The sequence below is a fragment of the Phascolarctos cinereus genome, unplaced genomic scaffold (genome assembly GCF_003287225.1).
Source record: "Phascolarctos cinereus isolate Bilbo 61053 unplaced genomic scaffold, phaCin_HiC Scaffold_4;HRSCAF=312, whole genome shotgun sequence".
Taxonomy (NCBI): domain Eukaryota; kingdom Metazoa; phylum Chordata; class Mammalia; order Diprotodontia; family Phascolarctidae; genus Phascolarctos; species Phascolarctos cinereus.
The window spans coordinates 563,637,546-563,657,794 of NW_027555847.1; the positions used below are offsets into that span (position 1 = coordinate 563,637,546).

Sequence of the window (20,249 nt, forward strand, 5' to 3'; positions counted from 1 at the left end):
GTTAAGCCAGGTCCTCTGCCTATAAATCTGGGGGGGGGGGTTCCACTCCAACATTTCTTTTATTTGTTAAATTTCAGTAAGCCCAGAGGCAAAACCAAAAATCAGGCTGTGGCAAGAGTTTAATACAAACCATGCAACATGAAATCTATGATCAGGTGGGAAAAAAATCAGACATTCTCTGCTTGGCCCTGGGGCAGAGTTCAAAATTAGGAGTAGTGGATGGACATTGTATAGAAACAGCTTTTGCCTTAATTTAAGGAAAATTTTCCTAACAGAGCTATCCAGAAGTGGAATAGACTCTCAAAATGAATCCAAGGGATTTGTGTAAATAAAGGCTGGACAATCACTTGTCATAGATGTTGTAAAAGGATTCTTGTTCAGACAGGTCTTGACGTAAATGGCTTCTGAGGTCCCTTCCAGCTCTGAAATTCTGTAATTTTACGTCAACTACTGCATAAATATCAGGATGACAGGTGTGGTATTCAATGCCCAGTCTTTATTCCTGTTTGTACCCATTTGAAAAGGTTATTCTGTGTGTTCTCAATTGTCCATAGCAATCACGGGGAGAAGCAGTATAAATAATAGTAAAATTATTTTTATCTGGTTTTGAAATTAATTTTAAGGTTTTGCTTGAGATTTAACTTTTCTAATGTACTTTTCCTTAAAGTTCCTTTACATCCTATAAGCACATTCTGGTGAGCAAAAAGGTGAGAGTCATGAAAAAAGTATTGGGGAGAAGTTACCCTGTAATGAAAAACTGACCACAGTTAAAACAATAAGTGGATAAGATATTATGCAATTTGTTTAATGCCATTCCACTACTATATTCTTTTATTTGTCTAATTTCTTTAAGCCCAGAGACAAAACCAAAAATCAGGCTGCAGCAAGCATTTTAAGAGCAATTTATAATGCAAATCATGCAATTTATAAACCATGTATGTTTCCTTTATTTTTACAAGAAAGGAAAATCATATTAATTCTCTAAAGGTAAGGCAGACATTCATTCAATACATATTTGTTGTTTAGTTGTTTTCAGTTGTGTCCAACTCTTCATGACCCCATTTGGGGTTTTCTTAGCAAAGATACTGGAATGGTTTGCCATTTCCTTCTCCAGCTTGTTTTACAGATAAGGAAACTGAGGCAAACAGGGTTAAGCAACTTGCCCAGGGTCATACAGCTAGTAGGTGTCTGAGGCTGGGTTTGAACTCAGGAAAATGAGTCTTTCTGTCTTCAGGTCCAGCACTCTATCCACTGTGCCATCTAGCTGCAAATATTTATTGAGTACCTCCTATATGCCAGGTATTAGGTTAGGTACAGAATGTAAAAACAAAGGAGAAAAAGACTCAACATTTGTTCTCTAGGAAGTTACAGCCTAGTACATAGAACTATTATACAAGGTAGAATGTGGAAATGCAATGAGATGGACAAAGTTCTCTGGGAATTGACAGAAAACATTCTGGGTTTAATCAAATCAAAGAAAGCATCTAGGAAATGGATTTGATCTGAGCCTTGTAGGATGAGGAAATATGGGGAAATGTATAAATCCCATAACCAGAAAGATGGAACAGCTGGGTTTTTTTTCCCCCAAAATTCCTTCAACCTCAAAAATTCAAAAGAATGATATTATCTGTAAGTTAGACAGATGATTAGATGTAGACTAGAGTGCTGGACTGGGAAGTTAAAAGACACCTGGCTTCAAATCTTGCCTCTTCTCAGCATGTTTTAAGATATCTGACCTTGTGGGCAAATCATAGATCTCTGAACTTCCATTTCATTTGTAAATTGGGGTAGATAAGAATATGGAGTACCTACTTCACAAGGTTCATTCTTAGTATCAAATAATGTTAATTTATGTAAACTGCCTTACAAACTTTAGGGCATTATAGAGTTTTCAGATGTTATTTCTATAGCCCAGTCAAGAGGTAATGAGTGACTGAACTCCTTGCCAAGGCAAACCCCTTTACATCCACAATCCACCCAGTTCCATTCTGTCTTCTCCAGCAGATTGCCCCCATTACTTCCACTCTCACTAATCCTCAATCTCTCCCCATCTATCGGCTGCTTCCCTACTACCTACGAACTTGCCTGTGTCTCTACGTCTTTAAGAAACTTTCCTTTGATCATTCCATTGCTACTTAACTTTTGCCTTCTCTTTCTCTCCTTTTTGTGACTCAACTCCTTGAGAAGGCTGCTTACAATCAGCATCTGTACTTCTCAATCTCTTAACTCTCTATAATCTGGCTTCTGATCTCATCATTCAACTGAAACTGCTCTCCCCAAAGTTACTAATGATCTCTTAACTGACAAATCGAATGGCCTTTTCTAAGTTCTTATCCTTTTTGGACTTCTCTGAAGCTTCCAGCACTGAGGCCTGTTTCTCTTGGCCTCAGAAAAGACCCTACTCCTTAAAGTATGATCTCTCACCTGTTGTTACAAGCAAAGGTGTCAGTCATACTGCCAGAAACGGAGCAGCTGAAACAAGATGGATGGTGGAAGCTGTCCAGGTCTTTTGGAGCCTTCACAGTCAATCAAAGAGCTTCTCATTCTCCGTGTGGTAAGCCACCCAAAGATACAGGTACAAAATGTCTACAGCCAAGAGAATCAGGCACTATGCCAAATTCTCATTATATAAAGATGGAAAATCCATTAACCAGCTTTCAACTTCCCAAAAGAAATGATTCTTACCAAAAACAAATACTTTGCAAATACCTCAAATCACAAATACTCTATTTAGAAAAACATAGTCAATTTTATTAAAGAAACAGTACAGGTATTCAAATATAATGATTATATATAACAGCCCAAATGGATTTTTAAAACATGTTTAACAGAAAAATGTGCAACTATCTATTAAGTTTCAGATCTAAACAAGGTGGGCAAGGGCTGACCTAAGAACTGGTACTAAGTCCCTCAAACATGCCTCACCCCTTTAAAATCAGGCAAGTCCTAGGACTTCCCAGACTAGTGTCTTGATCATGAGGCAGGACTAGGGATAGCTGAATACATTGCACCCCTTCCCCTCTTGCTCAAGTATTGATAATCAAAACATTGCTGTTGCTTGACCAACCATGATTCCAGAGAACTAATGAGAAAGCATTCAACTGACCTCCTGAAACATGAACTCAGGGTGCACAATGAGACATTTTTTGGACATGGCCAACATGGGAATTTGTTTTAATTGACTGCATATGTTACAAGGATTTTTTTTTCTTCCTAGTTGGGAGGGAAATAGTTTTTAACTGGAAAAAAATGTTTAAAATGTTAAACATTATCATTGCTACTGAGGGCATGATGCTTACTGCCCTATGACTCCATTAGATGTCACTTGGTATATATCTTCTGTACACATATGATTTCTCTGTAATAGAATCTAAGCCCCTTCACATGGACTGTTGCCATTTTGGCTTTCTTTGTATTTGTAGCTATGGCAGTGTAGTGGATAGAAAATCTGACCTCAGTGTAGGAAGACCTAGGTTCAAATTCCACCTCTGACTCTGGGCAAGTCACTTAAACTTCCTTGTGTTCTAGGAAACTCAAAGGCTATAAGTTGCAGAGAAGGTGCCAGCCTGAACTGATAAAGAGTTCCCTCACCTGGGGACAGAAGAGCATTGAGTGCTTAGTGCATATCATAACATGGGCTGGCGACTCAACTACAAGCAAGGCGGTTTCTGCTCTCACTTAGTCTAATGAGGGAGACCACACATAAAGGGAAGGTGAAAGGAGAGGGACAACAATGTGAGTGTAGAGATGGACAGAAAGTAGCACTGAGACCCAGTCCTAATAAAGTGAATGTTTAATCTATCACAGCAGAGTCGCAGGGGCAAAATCCAAGGTTCAGGGGAGGGGGATAAGATAATGGAGACAAGTGGTGTATTGTGGAGATGACCAAGAGTACTTTATGCCAATGAAATCATAGGTCTGATTTCTATTCCCTCATCCCTGATACCTATTACAATACATGGCATATAGCCAGCATTTAATTAATGCTTGTTGAACTGAACAGAATTCGATTGCATCCACATTAATGACCATATCGTCTCTACCAAGACAAGGACACAGCCTCATCTTATTGAAATGGAAGTTATAAATGAGGAGGCTTTGCAATATAGAGGACAGAACACCAGTTTTGTAGTCCGAAGACTCTGGTCCAAATCTAACACTATGGCTATTTGCTGTCCATGTGACACTAGCAATTTAAACTTTCTGGCTAGTAGAGTTTCCTTATCCATATAAGAACAGGATTGGGCTAGAAGAATTCTAAGGTCACTTTTAGTTTCAAATCATATAATTCTAAACTGGAAGCTGGTGATAGGAGTGTTTGTAAGGAGGGACACCATAGCTCTCTTAACACATTCCAAGTGTCTTCTGCTTTAGAAAGCAGAACTAAGGGCAACAGGAAAGAGTATAAGAAGTATTCATTCATCAACAGAGCTTTGGAACAGAGATGTAAAACAATGCAATGGGCTGCCTTACAAAGTAGTATTTTATGCAGAGATTAAGTTACCACCTCAGGGATATATAAAAGGGATTCCTACACTGGAACTTCTGTAATGTTCACTTAATAGGATTAATATACCTATTTTTAAAAATTAACTTTCTTTTAAAATATCACATACAGGGTCAATAGCTTGCTTTTATACAGTAGCCAATTGGCAATACATTTTCCTCACATTACTATGAAACAAGTGATGCAAGTATTATTCCCATTCTACAGATGAAAAAATGGGAACACAGAAAGCTTAGGTGAGCTGTTCATGGTTTCATAGGAAGTGGCAGAACCAGGGCCTGAACCATGGCCACTTTTCTCATAAACTGGCTTATTCACACTTAGATAATCCTAAGGAAATACTTTTGTTTCAAATGGGGCAGGTCACACTGTATTTTCATGAGCTAAACATGTCCTGAACGTGTGAAAACGCATTTACAAAGTGCTACGTGCAAAGCAAGGCTCTAAGTGTTGGGGATAAAAACAGAAAAGCAAGAATGCCCCTCTTGTCAAGCTCTCACATTCTAACAGAGGAGACTCCAATAGACACAGGAGCATTCAGCAGCAGGGCAGCTGATAATGCATCCTCTATATGGGCACTTCCATTGATGAAACTAACTTCTGATATTTAAACACTGTAGTACCAAGGACTTTGGTGGCAAGAACTTTTTCATGCTACAGAACATAAAGACTATAAAATGAGGGAATGTTTTTTTTTAAAAGATTGTAAGATTTTAGACCTATATAGTTTTACAGATTAGAAAAATGAGATATGTCCCTCCCCCAAGAGAATCCTTTAGATCACTGAGGCAAATGTTCTGATGGTGCTTATCTAAGCCATTCACCAGTCACTGTGGATAGTTACTATATAAACAAATACACTTTCTGCATCAACAGTCTCAAAGGGAAAACAAAAACCAAGAGGTGTAAATAGACACAACTTAAAACTCTGTTTTAACCAAGAACCTCTGAAGGTTAAACAAAATAAATGGCAGATGTGACCATTTACAATTTTTCAAATGTCATTAGAAGTACACTGAAACTTGCCTCATTAATCTTCCATCATTCTGTATAAACAAAGGCCATCTTGCCGGATCTAACTACTTAAATAGCCAAGGACCACTTCGTAATTCCACAACACGGAATCCAAGCCTGGCTAAATTTCTTCTGTGTATCTAGCTAGCAAACACCAGCATAAACTTGATCCTCATGCTAAACTTTCACTCCTTAATCCCCTATGGACTCTTACTAACATTGAATCCTATATGGTATAACCTCCCATCTTTAGAAAAGCATAGTCCTTTGACCTCACAGGAGGCACAGACTGAAATTTCAGATAACACACTAGGTTGCCAGCTTTCCCAGACTTTATTCCTGCCATTCTTTATCCTTTTTTCATGTAATCTAATACTGCAAATCCAACTATCTGGTTTTTGTATTTCACTCACATAAACACTCCCTACCCATAAAAAAGTGTTCTTTAGGTAATCATCCCATTACTTAAACCTTGCCTTACAAAGAAAAAAAAAAGTTCTAACTCACATTTAAGAAAATTGTTACTTTATTCTATCAGACTAAAAATAAAATCCATTTTCCTTACTGCTTCCCTGTTCATCTTTATAGGCTTTAAGTATTTGGTTCTCTGTGCAGCCGCATTAAGCATTCACCTTTCTTACTTTGCTATTTCAAAACAGTCAGAAAACTGGTTAGGACACAATTCCACTGCAATGAGCAGACTGTGTACTGTGTCTCTTCACCTTTGTTGAGAATACTGAGTCATACGTCAGCTACGATTTGTTTCCACTCTTGGTAGAAGGGATGAAATCAACACTTTAAATGTTACCCTTCCCTGCATCATTTACAAACTCTTTCAACTTTTTTTGTAACAATTTTACAATCTTATTTTTTATTTTTTTAGGCAATTGAGGTTAAGTGACTTGCCCAGTGTTCACACAGCTAGTGAGTGTCAAGCATTTGGTCTGAGGCCGCATTTGAACTCAGGTCCTCCTGACTTCAGGGCCCGTGCTCTATCCACTGCACTACCTAGCTGCCCCAATAATTTTACAACTTTTAAAAAATATTTTTTCACTTGATTTCTCACCACACTGATAATCTCCATCTCTATTTATTCTACATTTGAACTTGAAAAGAATAGGGTTAGGACTTCTGAAAAGATTGTAAATTCAAACATTATTTACTTTACATAACAAAAATATTACATATTTTATGTTACCATATTATATACACTTAACACACTAAGGCCTCTAGAATACAAGAAGCTTTTGTATATGTGCCATATGAATTTCTCATATGTAGAAATTCCTTACTTTTACTCAAAAACAAAAATAATTAGGAGAAAATTGAGAAATAATGATTTCATTACAAAGACTTCTTGAATTTTCAAAGATTTATTCAGTGATTTGTACTTTCTTTTTTTTCTTCTTTTCTAGTATACCTTCCAATTTTCTTTTCTTGACAGACACTACATTTTCTGCTTTTGTTGGTTTTTTATTATCCTTAGTCCAACCAAATTTCTTGGATTGTTGTTTTCCTGCTGAATCATCAGACTTTGGGGGGCTAGTTTTGAACTCTTGTTCTTCTTTGCTTACTGAAACACAACAAAAGTGACAGTAAAGAAAAACTAAGGTGTTTCTTTTTTTCCAAACACCAAGACAAATCATCTAAATAATGAAATGCAGAATAGATATACCAATTTCTCATCTAGAGCACATCTGCATTAACAGGTCAGTGGAACTCAAAATTTAGTTGCTTCCTTCACAGTATTCTTTGCCACAAGGAACTGTGATAGACTGAATATTTAAGTCAGCAAAAAGGAAGGGATTCTGGGCAATCAAGCCCCTGACCTGGGCCCTCTCCTTCCTCTTGATCTCTTTTTTACCAAGACTCAGTGGCTTTGCACCTCTGAAGTTAGAATTACTATTGTGACCTTCCTAAAAATCTGGGAAGAGCAGGCAGCAAATTGCAGCTGAGGCGGACACTTCTAGATTCAAGGCCCACCTAGCAAAACTCTAGGCACAGCAGTGCACCTTTTGAGAGCCACTGCAAAAGATAAATTCAAAATTTTAAATGTAATAGAAGTGATCATCATCAGTTACCAGGAGAAGGGGCTGCAGCTGTAGGAAGCTGGTCTTTGGTGTCTGTAACGCTGTCTAGCCATACTCCAAGGCAGGTGAGTCTGGCTTTAGTGTTTACTTCACATAGTAAAGATGGGGGAGTCTTCTGAAGCAGTAGGAAAATAAAACTGAAAACATGTTAATGTTGGATTCTTTTAATGCAATTAGATTTTTCACTTCATTAAGAAAACAGTATGACTTTAAGATTTCATGCCATAAGCAACATTAACTTTAAAATAATTTCTTTTGGTTTTCATTTCAGTATTAGAATTCGCATAACTATAAAAGGTAAAAACTTCATAATAAGTAGTAAAACATGGATAAAAATCCTGAAATACATCAATCTAGTAATAAAGCACAACAAATTATCATTTCCAAGTCTTGACTATGAAGTGACAAGTCAATTCACTTCATGGAGTAGTTAAGAGAACAAAAACCCCAGCATAAGAAAAGGCTTTGAATCAATCATTGCAGTTCTTTGTAAAGTCATCTGATATGACATGCAAAATTACTAGAAACTACACACATTACATGAAAACACTTTACAACAAAACCTACTGTCAGGATTTTAAAGACTGTGGCCCTGACTATATATACCATTCACTTTTTCTCCCTTGGTCTCGTGCTAATGGAGCAGCAAATAGAGTGGAGTCAGGCACCAGAGATCAAATCCACTCAGACATTTACTAGCCGTGTGACCTTAAGCAATCATTTAACCTCCATGTGCCTCAGTTTCCTCAACTGTAAATAACAGTATCCTATGTACCAGGTTTGTTGTGAGGATTAAATGAAATAACATTTGTAAAGTGCTTAGCACAGTGCTTGGCACAAAGCAGGCATTTCATAAATGCCAGCTATTATCGTTGATTGTCCTCTTTTTACCTCAAAGTTACAGAATTTAAAATCTGGTTCAATGATAAAAGATGAGTGAGATGGGATTTTTAAAAGATCACAAATAGCAACCTAGAGTTACTAAAATATAAACTTGAAAAAAATCTTAAAATAAAAAAATTAAGTCCCAGACTCATTTCATACACCAGATGTGTCCCTCAGGAAAGTTTTATTCAAAATCACTGTGGTTTGTAAAACTGCAGACCAGAATTTAGAAGTGGAAGGAGGCTTGAAAATGACCTAACCCCCTATTTTATAGATAAACAAATCGAGGCTCATATTAGGGGAAGTGACTTGCCCAAGATCACACAGATAAGCAGCAGAATCAGGATTTGAACCCAGATCCACATACTTAAAATCCTTCTCTTTCTATGCCTCTGGCTAACACAACATTAATGAAAGCTTATTTCCTAAGTTTATTACTTTCCTCTCTGAATTTTAAAAAGGAATCAAGTTTATCATAATTCACATCTGGGCCAGTGAATTTACTCATTTAGCTCTGAAAATCTACAGTGTTAATGGGAATCAATAATTAATTATGAAAACTTCCCAAAGGCTAAATACATCTACAATGTAAAAAATGCCAAACATCACAGAATAATAGAACAATTCAGATGGAAGTAATTTCACTTCCCAACAATAAGATTCATAGTTGTTTTAGATATTAGCTGTAATATTTTGTATTTGCCTAATACTTTATTACAGTGCTTTCCTAACCCATTTGATCCTCATAAGCAACCTGATAGGTGCAACAGGCATTTAGAATGGGAAAAAACATGTGTGTCCCTAGGCCATTTGAAAATTCTGTCTACTGTGTCTTATGGTGGGTTTCTAAGCCCTCCACAGAAATGAATGCATAACTCATGCGCGCGCGCGCGCACACACACACACACACACACACACACACACACACACACACACACACAGAGTCTAACTCCCTCAAGTCACAGAGTTAAATTTTCTGGCATTTAGATGGATTCATAAAAGATCATAAATAAAAGCATTTATCAGTACAACTGACTGTCATTCTAGAAAGATGGCCTATGCATAGGCCTGGCCCTATGGGGATTATCCCTATTTTCCAGATAAGGAAACTAAGATTTCAAAAGGTACCATGGCTGTCCAAGATCATAGGGTTATTAAGAGTTAAGGTTCAGACTTGGCAAGATAAAGAGAAAACTAACAACCAAAACTGCTGTGAGAGACCTATTACACTGACCTATATTTGTATTATGCTAGCATACTGACCTTAGCTGGATTATGCCTCCACATTTTGATGAAGCCATCACTCGATGCTGTAACAATAACATGATGCTCTGGGACTTCAAAGCTGCAAATGTCTTTTACTCTAGAAGAGAAATTAATCTGATGACAAATTGCTCCTCAGCTCAAAGAGCTACATTTGAATGGGATAGGAGAGGGAATCAAGATACACTTAACTGGAAAGTACTATAGAAATACAGCGTAGAAGTTTTAGAGAGTGTGGCAGTAGGCCCTGGGAGGGCTGAAAAAGGGCTGCAGATGGTGCTTGAGCTAAAAGACCTAGCCTTAGCAAAAAGAAGGGCCACATCATCATCAGAGGTTAGAGTGAAGTTAGTAAGGGATAAAGTCAGAAATATGTGAGATTAGGTGTCTATGTCCATTTGATTGTGACAATAGAAAATGAATAAAACTAACAATACTGACTCTATTTATCATGACCTCTTAGGAAACATTTAACAGATGTAAAGTAGTAACCAAATGCAAACGAGTCCACAAGGCTAAAAACCACCTCAGTAGGCAGCCTGGTGGTCCCCTCTCCTAGGGGCTTACCATACTGGAGCTGGACTTAATGAGGACATCCAATTAGCTCTAGCACAGTGCAGCTTAGAACTCCCAAACTCAAGTGATCCACAGGCCTTAGCCTCACCAGTATAACAGGGGCTGCAGGAGTGCACCACCATGGCTTAGGCAGTAACATATTGCCAATGCTGAAAAACTAGCATCAAGGAAAGCACATGTGACCAGAAAAATGGTGGGGGGGAAGGAAGCAATCATGAAGCAAAAACAAGAAATAACAGCTGAGTAGTCCTGGTTCTGCACTGGTACCCTCAAAATATTAATGAAGACCAGAGGACAGGCTCTGGCAAGCAGAATTCCTCTGGAGGATTCACAGAATGAACAGTACCTTTGGTACCTCCTTGCCTGGTCAGTGCCATTGATCTGTTTTCCCATCAGAACCAAATTAATTTTAATAACTAGTGTGAGGTCTAGAAGGGCTGTTCTCATTTCATTCTTTTCATTGATTCTCTTGATTTTCTAGATTTTTTTTGTTTCTCCAAATAATTCTGTCATGTTATTTGCTCTGTAAAGTATCCACCTTGGTAGTTTGGTATAAAAATAAATCTGTACATTAATTTTGGTAGTATTGCCATTTTTGTTATATCAACATAGCTTAGATATGAACAATTAACATCTCTCCAGTGATTTAAATTGTTTTTTATGTCTTTGAGGAGCATTTTGTAAATATAACACTGTAAAAACAAGCAACTTTCAAAGCTGTAAGGACTATAATCAATACAAAAACCATTCATGATTCCAGAGGACTGATGATAAAAAAAATGCTCTCCATTAGAGACATGACAGATTTAAGGTACAAAACGAGACATTTATTTCGTATATAACTCTTGAGGGAAAATTGACTGCATATACTTGTTACAAGAATTCCCCCCCCCCAAACAAGTGAGGAGTGGGAGGGAGAAAAAATAGATTTCTATTACTTTTCTAAAAACAGAGAGGTGAATGTGAAATGTCACAAGCACTTTCAGATGAGGTCACTGCATTATTAGTTTTATGTTGTTATAAAAGATCTCTCATAAAGTGGGAATTATCTGTAAATGTATAAAATGTAAAAACATATAAATAAAACTTTTTAAAAATGTATCTACACAGGTGCCTTGTCAAACTGGCTCCCAGATATTTTGTGCATGTTGTAGTTATTTTGAGTGGGACTTCTCTATTATTCCCAGTTTTAAAAAAAATTGTTATTCAGAAATGCTGTTGATTTTTATGGGTTTATTTTGAATCCTAACATCCTAATGAAGCTATTGTTGAAATAATTTCTTTGTTGATAGGATTTCCTAAATAAATTATTTCATCAGTAAAAGGGGGGTTGTTGTCTGCTTTTTTGCCTATCTTTATTTCTTCTTTTTTCTCTTGTATCATTGCTACTGCCAGAATTCCTAGAAAAAAAGGGGGGGGGGAAGGGGTATCACTGTTTTACACATCATTGAGAAAGCTATTATTTTGTCATTGCATGTAATGCTTATTTGGGGTTTGATAGAGATATATATATATATACTGCTTTGTAAGGTTTTCTGCATAAATGAGTATTGTATTCTGTCAAAGGTTTTTCTATGTCTATTAAAGATATCATGTAGCAGGGCAGCTAAGTGGCACACTGGATGGAGCACCAGCCCTGAAGTCAGGAGGACCTGAGTTCAAATCTGGCCTCAGACACTTGACACTTCCTAGCTGTGACCCTGGGCAAGTCACTTAACCCCATCGCCTAGCCAAAAAAAAAAAATCATGTAGTTTAGGGATTTTTTTTTAATATGATTATGTCAATTTCCCCCCTAATTTTGAGCCATCCTTGCATCCCTGATAAAAATCCAACTTGGTCATGGTGAAAGAACTCACTATCTGACAAAGATTTCTGAGGAAACTAGACAGCTGATTGACAGAAATTAGGGTTAGACCAGTACTTGCACCATATACCACAATAAATGCAAAATGGATACACATAGTATTAATAATCATACCATTAAAAAACTGAAATAAACAGAAAACCAAAACTATATAAATGGAAAGAACAGCAAAAAAAAATCAATGCTGAATGCTATGAAATTATAGTGATCAAGCTTGGCCCTAATTTCTTCCTTCTTTTCAGAAGTAGTAAATAACAGGTATGGAACACTATAGATAACATCAAACTTTTTTTGTGTCAGTCAGTTTTGCTAAACTATTTCCCTCCCCAATCCCCCCACCCCCACCCTTTTAACTCTGATATTAGTAATGGCTTTCTGGGAAGAGGATAGTGGGAAGGATTCATAAGTTTAAAATATATTTTTTTATATATATATATTTATATATATATATTTTATATATATATATATATATATATATATATATACACACACACACATATACATACACACACACACATATATGTATGTGTATATATACATATACATATGTATCTATATATCTATATACCTATATGTATCTATATCTATATATATATATGTATGTGTGTGTGTATCTATATCTATATCTATAGATATAGATACACACACATACACAATTTTTTTTTAAATGAGAGACTATAATCTGCACAGGTGGAGGAAGGCAATACCTACATTGGTGAGATCATAGATCCACTGATGGATCTACTGATAATACAATAGTATTATAGTGGTACTGTAGATATACAAGTCAGAAGACTTGAATTCAAATCTGGTTTCAGATTCTTACTAGCTGTGTGATCCTCTGCAAGTCACTTTACCGCTGTCTGCCTCAGTTTCCTCAGTTGTAAAATAGGGATAACACAGCACTACCCAGGGTTGTTGTGAGGATCAAATGAGATAATAGTTGTAAAGCTCTTATCACAGTGCCTGGCACATAGTAGGCACTTAATATATATGCTACTGAAGTGAGGAAAGTAGGGCACTTAATAAATGTTTGCTTCCTTCCATCCTATTATAGGAACTGTCACTTATATTGATGTCATCCTAAAGCTACTGATCATCATAACTTCAGGTATTGTAATATATATTTTTATATGCATACACATTTTAAAATTCCACAGCAGTTACTGCCACAAAGTATTCCATAACATATTTTTAAAATCTCTGATCTCAAAAGGCATGGAGTATATATTTGTTCAGTCATTTTTCAGTTGTGTCTGACTCTTTGTGACCCATTTGGGGTTTTCTTGCAGAGATACTGGAATAATTTGTCATTTCCTTCTCCAGCTCATTTTACAGATGAGGAAACTGAGGCAAACAGGATTAAATGACTTGCCCAGGGTCACATAGCTAGTAAGTGTCTGAAGCCAGATTTGAACTCAGGAAGAAGAGTCTTTCTGATGCCAGGCCCTGCACCTTATCCACTGTGCCACCTAGCTGCCCTTGGGGATATGAATGTGTATGAATATATGAATACATATGCATCTAAGTGTAAACACAGACACTTCCACATAGAGGAAAAAAAAAGAAATAAGCTTAAGTGTTAAGAAGCAAATACCTGTTTTCATGAGCCTTAAATTCACAGAGACATTTTAGTGAATCACAATCAAACAACCTTACAATTTCTTCATCTCCAGCCACAGCAAGTATGGAACCCTAAGAAGAATAAAAAATAGGATAACATACGTAAATATCGAAAACATAAACACACACACAGACTCTAGAATTCCACTGTTAGTTTTATGTACTTACTGAAATAAATGTAACAGAAGAAATTCTCTTTGCAGTAGTGATGGTACCAATAATGGATGCAGTTTCAAGTTGGTAGATGTCTATCTTGTTTATTGTGACAACTATGTACTTCTCTCCACTAGGGGACCATTCAACTATGTGAGCATCTATAGTTTTAAAAGTAATTAAAGAAATATTTGTCTAATGAATAAAAATCACAAAAACAGAATAGTTATTTCTACAAACTTTACTATAGAAATTAGGAAAATAGAGGACCAAAGTAACTTCATAGATTTAAGACTGAAATGGACCTGAGAGCTCGTGTAGTCCAATACTCCCATTTTACAGGTGAGGAAAATGAGGCTCAGAAGTAAAGCTAATTTGCCCAAGATCATTAAGGTGTCAGGTGAAAAAGCTAGGATTGGAACCCACGTCTTCTGATTCCAAATCCAGAACTTTTTATACTGTATCACACTGCTCCTTCTTACCTCCATAAATAATTTTTCAGGTAAAACTGCCAATCTGTACAAAACTACTTTAATTATACCTAAACACAATCTGACAATATAAAATCAAGAGCCATTCCCCAATAGATTTACTAGTTAAAATATTCAAAGAAGTTTTTTTTAATAGTAGCAAAAACCTGGAAATAAAGTGGAAGTCCATCAATGAGAGAACATCTGAATAAATTGTGACATATGAATACAAATGAATTTTATTCCCCAATTTTAGATCTATGGTCCTCTGGCATTATTAAGAAATTAACAACAAAAAAAAAAGACCAATATGAAAAATCCGGAGATTCAGGAGGATTCGAAGAAACTTACATGAAGTGATGAAATACAAAGTTAAGAACCAGAAGAACAAACTTAGTCATGTTTGTAATATAGTAAACAAAAGCAACCCTAATGCATACAAATTCTGGTTAACTGCAATGTTTAATCTCAGTCCCATGGAGCTGATAATGAAACACACCTCTCTCTTTTTTGTTTTTGTTTTTTATTTTTGGCTAGGCAATGGGGTTAAGTGACTTGCCCAGGGTCACATAGCTAGTAAGTGTTATGTGTCTGAGGCCAGATTTGAACTCAGGTCCTCCTGACTCCAGAGCCGGTACTCTATCCACTGCGCCACCTAGTTGCCCCCACTCCTCTCTCTTTTTGACAGAGGTGGGAGACTATATGGATATGAAATGTGATACACACAGTGATATTGCTTGGTATGTCTACTGTTTTTACTTAAATGTTTTTCTTTGTTTCAAGGGAAATTTCAATTAGGGGAGGAGGCCAAGGGTTGCTATTAAGCAGAAATGACTGTTATAAAAAAGACAACATAAAATTTAAAAAACAAAAACATTCTGACAACAGAATACTCACTTTGTTTTATATTTTTTATGAATGCCGATCTTCCTTCAATAAGATTCCATGTTCTATAAAACAAGGTTTTTTTGGCATCAATATAATTACAACTAATGCTTAACAAATACTCAATGTTTGAATGATGCTAACAGGAAGCTAAATCAATGAAGTGTTAATCAAAACAAATACAGAGGAAAATTATACATTATTTTGTTAAAAACAGTTCATCTCAGTTTTTTAGATAACCTACTGTCTTCTCTAACAATATCTGAAGAATTTATTACCCCATAATATTACAGTTTAAGAGTGTCTTGCTTCAATGTCTATGGGAAAATTTTAATATGGTAGATTCAGTATCGGTCATCATTTCCACTTCATATTCACAATAACAAACACGTTACTAGGTGTTGATCCAAGAGTGATGTTCTCATCTTAAGAGTTTTATTATTACTATAAAACTTTTCTTCACATCAATATAACCTTAAGAGACTAACAGTTATGACACAGAAGACATAAAAAAGAAAAGCACCCAACTAAGGTAGTAAAGTATGCTGCAGTAAAAGTTACTTGTTTTGCTTGGAGACCATGACTAATTCTACTACTAATAACTAAAAATTTGGTCAACTATTACTTACCGTAATGTCTTGTCTGTTCCCACTGACAGTGCTAATTTGCCAGATGGATGAACAGAAAGGGAAGTCACATGTCCCCTAAAAAAAAAAAGACTATAGTTCAGCATCCAATTTTAGTTGCCAAGTTAAGAATTCCAATGGAGGGGAAAAGGTTCAGACTCACTTATGTGCTTTAATAGACTTCAAGCAGTCCCATCTCTTTGCATCCCAAACACAAATTAGTCCATCTTCTCCTCCACTAATTAAGTGCCCATTACCAAAAAATTTCAGGCAATTTATTGTGCCTATCAACAAAAAAAAGTCAAAGTTGCTGTAATTACATTATTACTATACTTTTCAGTTAAAGTTCCATTTTATAATGTTATGTACATATATGAGATGCTAACAAGTTAGCATTGTTAAAACTGGAAACTATTAACTTGGACAATTAAATATTTCATCTATCGGCATGTTTTACTTCAAAAGTCCTGATCTGACACTTTTAAGTTTAAATAATAAGTAAGTATATTATAGTAAAAAGTTCACTAGATTCAGTCAAAGGACTTGGGTTCAAATCCTTGCTCTTCTACTTAGTTATCTGTTTCCCTTTGGTAAGTCATGTCACCTCTCTGGGACTGTTTCCTCATTCTGTAAAAATGAAGGTACTAGAATAGGTGACCTCTAAGTTTCCTTCCAGCCAAATATATAAACCTATCACTGGCTTCTCCCAATGTGTGGGTGGATATGTATTGTTCTGAGCATAAATGACTGGCTAGAGAAAGCGGAGAAATCCATGACTAGGAAACTTGTTTCCTGTATTACCTAACAACACCCGAAGTGAATGGCGAATTCAGAGCAGTGGCCTTATAAGTACAGTCTTAATGGATAGAGTGCTGGACCAAGAGTCAGAAAGACCCGAGTTAAAATCCTGACTCAAACATTTATAAGCTGTGTGATCTTGGGCAAGTCACTTGACCTTGCTAAGTCTCAGTTCCTCAACTATAAAATGACTATAATAATAGAACCTATCTCCCAGGGGTGTCAAGAGGATTAAATAACATATGTAAAGCAGGTAGAAACCATTAATGCTTTATGTACATGCTAACTATTATTATTCCAAGTGAACTAAACTGCAATAGTCTGATGTAAATGGTAATTAGTACACAAAAGGTTAGATATATTACATCAACTCTAAGGCCACCTTTGGTTCTAAAATTATGATTCCAAAGGAAACAACCATGTTGATATTTCTGCCTTCCTGAACGCTTCACGTTAGGTAAACTTATAGTTCCACTAAATATTTTAATGTAGAGGTACGGATATGTATGTAAATACAACACAAAATACCAATATAGTTACAGTAAAAGATAGAATTTCCTTACCATTATGATGCATCAATGCTCCATGTTCCACCTTTTTTTTCATATCATAGATGTGAATTGTTTCATCTTTGCTTCCAGTAACCACGAAACGGTTATTTACAGCCACTGCTGACAAGGAGGCAGCATGGCCATGGTGGGTAAAGTCAGCTACGGGGGACCATTTCTGTAAATGAATAAGACACACACTAAATCCATAGTCACAGCACATATTAATGATCATACTGATTAACTTTGACAAGGAAACAGCCTCTTTCCAATGATCAACAGAAGCTGTAAATGAGTCCTGCTATAGAGACAGCAAAAAAAAAAATTTTAAAAGCAATGAACACAATCACCAGACAAACAAAAACTGAGAACCAAATAAGGAAGGCCAGCATGTCATCTGAAAAGCTGGCAAAGTATGACACTAATACCATCTCTTCATCACGCTGAAGATTCTCTAGCCATCATCCTCATCTCTTGACCCTCCCAACTTCAGACTCTGACCACACATAAGTCATGTCACCTCTCTGGGACTCAGTTTCTTCATCCTGTAAAAATGAAGGTACTAGCATAGGTGACCCCTAAGTTCCCTTCCACCTCCAAATATATGATTTGATAGGCTTTGATAGGTGAGCTTTAGCCTTATCTTGCTTAGAACTAGGCTTCCATATCATTTCTACTATGCTGAGATCTATCAAATAACAAATGGCTTGCAATGATGATGCCTAGAAGCTCACCTATCAGTACTGAGGCAATGTTCACTGCCATACAATTTTTACACATTAAGAGTGGCAAGAGGATGATTTACATTAAAAAGTTAATGTTTATAAAAACACTTTTAAAAAGCCTCCTGCCAAGTCCTCAGTTCATGTGCATTCTGACTACAGGCTGTGAAGCAGAAAAGACAGAGGGAGTCTCGAACCCTGGCTTCCAACCCCTGAGCACATAGGCTTCGAGGCCCAGGGCACAGAGCCCTGGCCCTGACCGCTCCGGCCGCGCTCCCTGTGCACCGTGAACCCGAAAAGAACCTGCTCGTAGCAACCACTCTATAAAACAGTATTAAGCATTATGGTTACAAGGCTACTAAGGGGCAGTTAGGTCCCAAAAGCATGTCTTCTAACTCAAATGTCATAATCTAGCAAGTCACTCAACTTCTCTCACAAAAAACCCAAAATTTCTGTGAAGTACACTGAAAGCTTAACTGAAAGCAGGTCAGACAAAGAATACTCTTTTGATAAACAACTTCAAAAAATTCTAGATGAGGTACTTGAGGCAGTATTCCCAAATATAAGATCCATTAACAGAACACTAACCATGGACAGTTCCCAGAACTGGTAAACTAACAGTTCAATTATATAGGACCTTAAAGTTTCTAATACACTATCCTACAAAAACATCATGAGACAGGTACTGCAAGTCATATCATCACTACTTTGCAAATGTTGAAATGGAGTCTGAGAAAAGTTAAATGACTTGTACAAGTCATGCTAAGAAATAATTGTAAGCAATGAGGAAGGGGAGATGAAAGAATTAGAGGACATGGTCTAAAAGTGGAACTTTAGAGTTTTGAATCCTAAAGGTAGAACAGTAACTGTTGATGACAAAATTAAGGGTATGACCATTCCGCTGCGGGGCTGAGAGTGGTTTTATTTCAGGTGGTCTGACACTGTATGCCACACTGCTAAGAGTAGCTCAAGAAGCTTAAAATACAGAGAGAAATCTAGTACCAAAAAAACCCGAAAATAAAAACAAACTCACAACCTAGTAAATAATGCAAGGCAATAGAAGAGCATGGCATAATGTCGCATAGACAAAAAACATTATGAAAATCAATGAGGAAAAAAATCAGTGTAGACCTATATAATTATAACTTCGAGAAGTGAAATGGGGGGGGGAAGAAGAGGCAGGAAGGGACTGCATATGTCAGAAAAGAAGCATTTATTAAGTGCTTAATAAGTGCTAAACATTGTGCATAAGGGGACCTAACGGCAAAACTGGCAGTGGACACAACACTATTCTTGGAACTCCTAAGATTCTAGTAGAATGGCAGCTTTGCAGTTATCTCTCTTGACCTCGGTTTCTTCATCTGTACAATGGGGAAATTAACAGCTGCATGCATTGGATTTTTGTCAGCGAAGGCATCTGCAAATGTAAAGATGTTATAAAAACGGGAGCTCTATTATTGGGGAGAATGGATTTGCCCCATTTGCCCACAGAACTATGGGCCTCCTCTTTCCTCATGTGAAACCCCCGCCTCGACCTGAAACTTTTGAACAGGACTAATGAGCTTGAGTCTCCTGCCAAGTCCTCGGTCCATGTGCACTCCGACTACAAGCTGCGAAGCAGAAGAGACAGAGGGAGTCTCGAACCCTGGCCTCCAACCCCCGAGCGCATAGGCTTCGAGGCCCAGGATACAGAGCCCTGGCCCTGAGTCCTCCGTCCCTGTTCTCACCTCGCTCTGGCCGCTCCGGCCGGGCTCCCTGTGCACCGTGAACCCGAAAAGAACCTGCTCGTAGCAGCCGCAGACTAGCTCCATACTGCCGCGCACGCGCACGCGTCTCCTTCCCCACTTCCTTCCGGAGGGCGGCGTCCGGAGGCGGGGCCAGCACGCGAGTCTTCAAGGACCCTAATATGCGGAACGAAAGGGTCCTTCTCCCGTCGGCGCTCCCGGGTGACGTCACTGGGAATGCAGGGCTGTCTGCCTATGCGCCTGTGTTTCAGTCAGCACTATTCCTCACGTACGATAGTTCTATAGATTTTACCAAGAGAAAGTAAAGCAACTCTGAAAATGACAATTGAGGGGAATGGAAGGCCCTCCTGAGAAGCGTGGGAGTGAAGACAGAAGGCGTCTCATAGAGTTAGACCGGTGATGCTAGGTTAGAATCGAAACTTCCGCCGCGCCGTGACGAAAAGGCGGGTGCAGGGTAGGGGTGGGGAGAGGACTGGGAACAG

General features: G+C 37.4%; 1 protein-coding gene across 2 annotated transcripts; it reads right to left on the reverse strand.

The window, feature by feature from the left end:
* Window positions 1–2,729: 2,729 nt before the first annotated feature.
* PAK1IP1 (PAK1 interacting protein 1) lies at window positions 2,730–20,211 on the reverse strand. 2 transcript variants are annotated; one of them, XM_021009892.2, is made up of 10 exons: window positions 19,750–20,211; window positions 17,316–17,478; window positions 16,118–16,238; window positions 15,958–16,032; window positions 15,341–15,393; window positions 13,989–14,134; window positions 13,795–13,892; window positions 9,760–9,859; window positions 7,603–7,723; window positions 2,730–7,094 (listed from the first exon to the last, which is right to left on the reverse strand). In XM_021009892.2, exons 1-10 carry the CDS (start codon window positions 19,831–19,833, stop codon window positions 6,895–6,897), a joined length of 1,161 nt encoding a protein of 386 aa, XP_020865551.1. In that variant the 5' UTR covers window positions 19,834–20,211; the 3' UTR covers window positions 2,730–6,894. The 2 variants fall into 2 exon arrangements, with proteins under 2 accessions (XP_020865551.1, XP_020865550.1); XM_021009891.2 differs by having other exon boundaries at window positions 7,603–7,726; window positions 19,750–20,208.
* Window positions 20,212–20,249: the final 38 nt, after the last annotated feature.

Bases quoted from the DNA above. Each gene is read 5' to 3' on its own strand.
- PAK1IP1 (XM_021009891.2), bottom strand. From the start codon at position 19,833: ATGGAGCTAGTCTGCGGCTGCTACGAGCAGGTTCTTTTCGGGTTCACG. The intron at 15,394-15,957 runs GTAAGTAATAGT...CTTGTTTTATAG, and splicing joins GGAACAGACAAGACATTACG to AACATGGAATCTTATTGAAG. The intron at 13,893-13,988 runs GTAAGTACATAA...TATTCTTCTTAG, and splicing joins CTTCTGTTACATTTATTTCA to GGTTCCATACTTGCTGTGGC.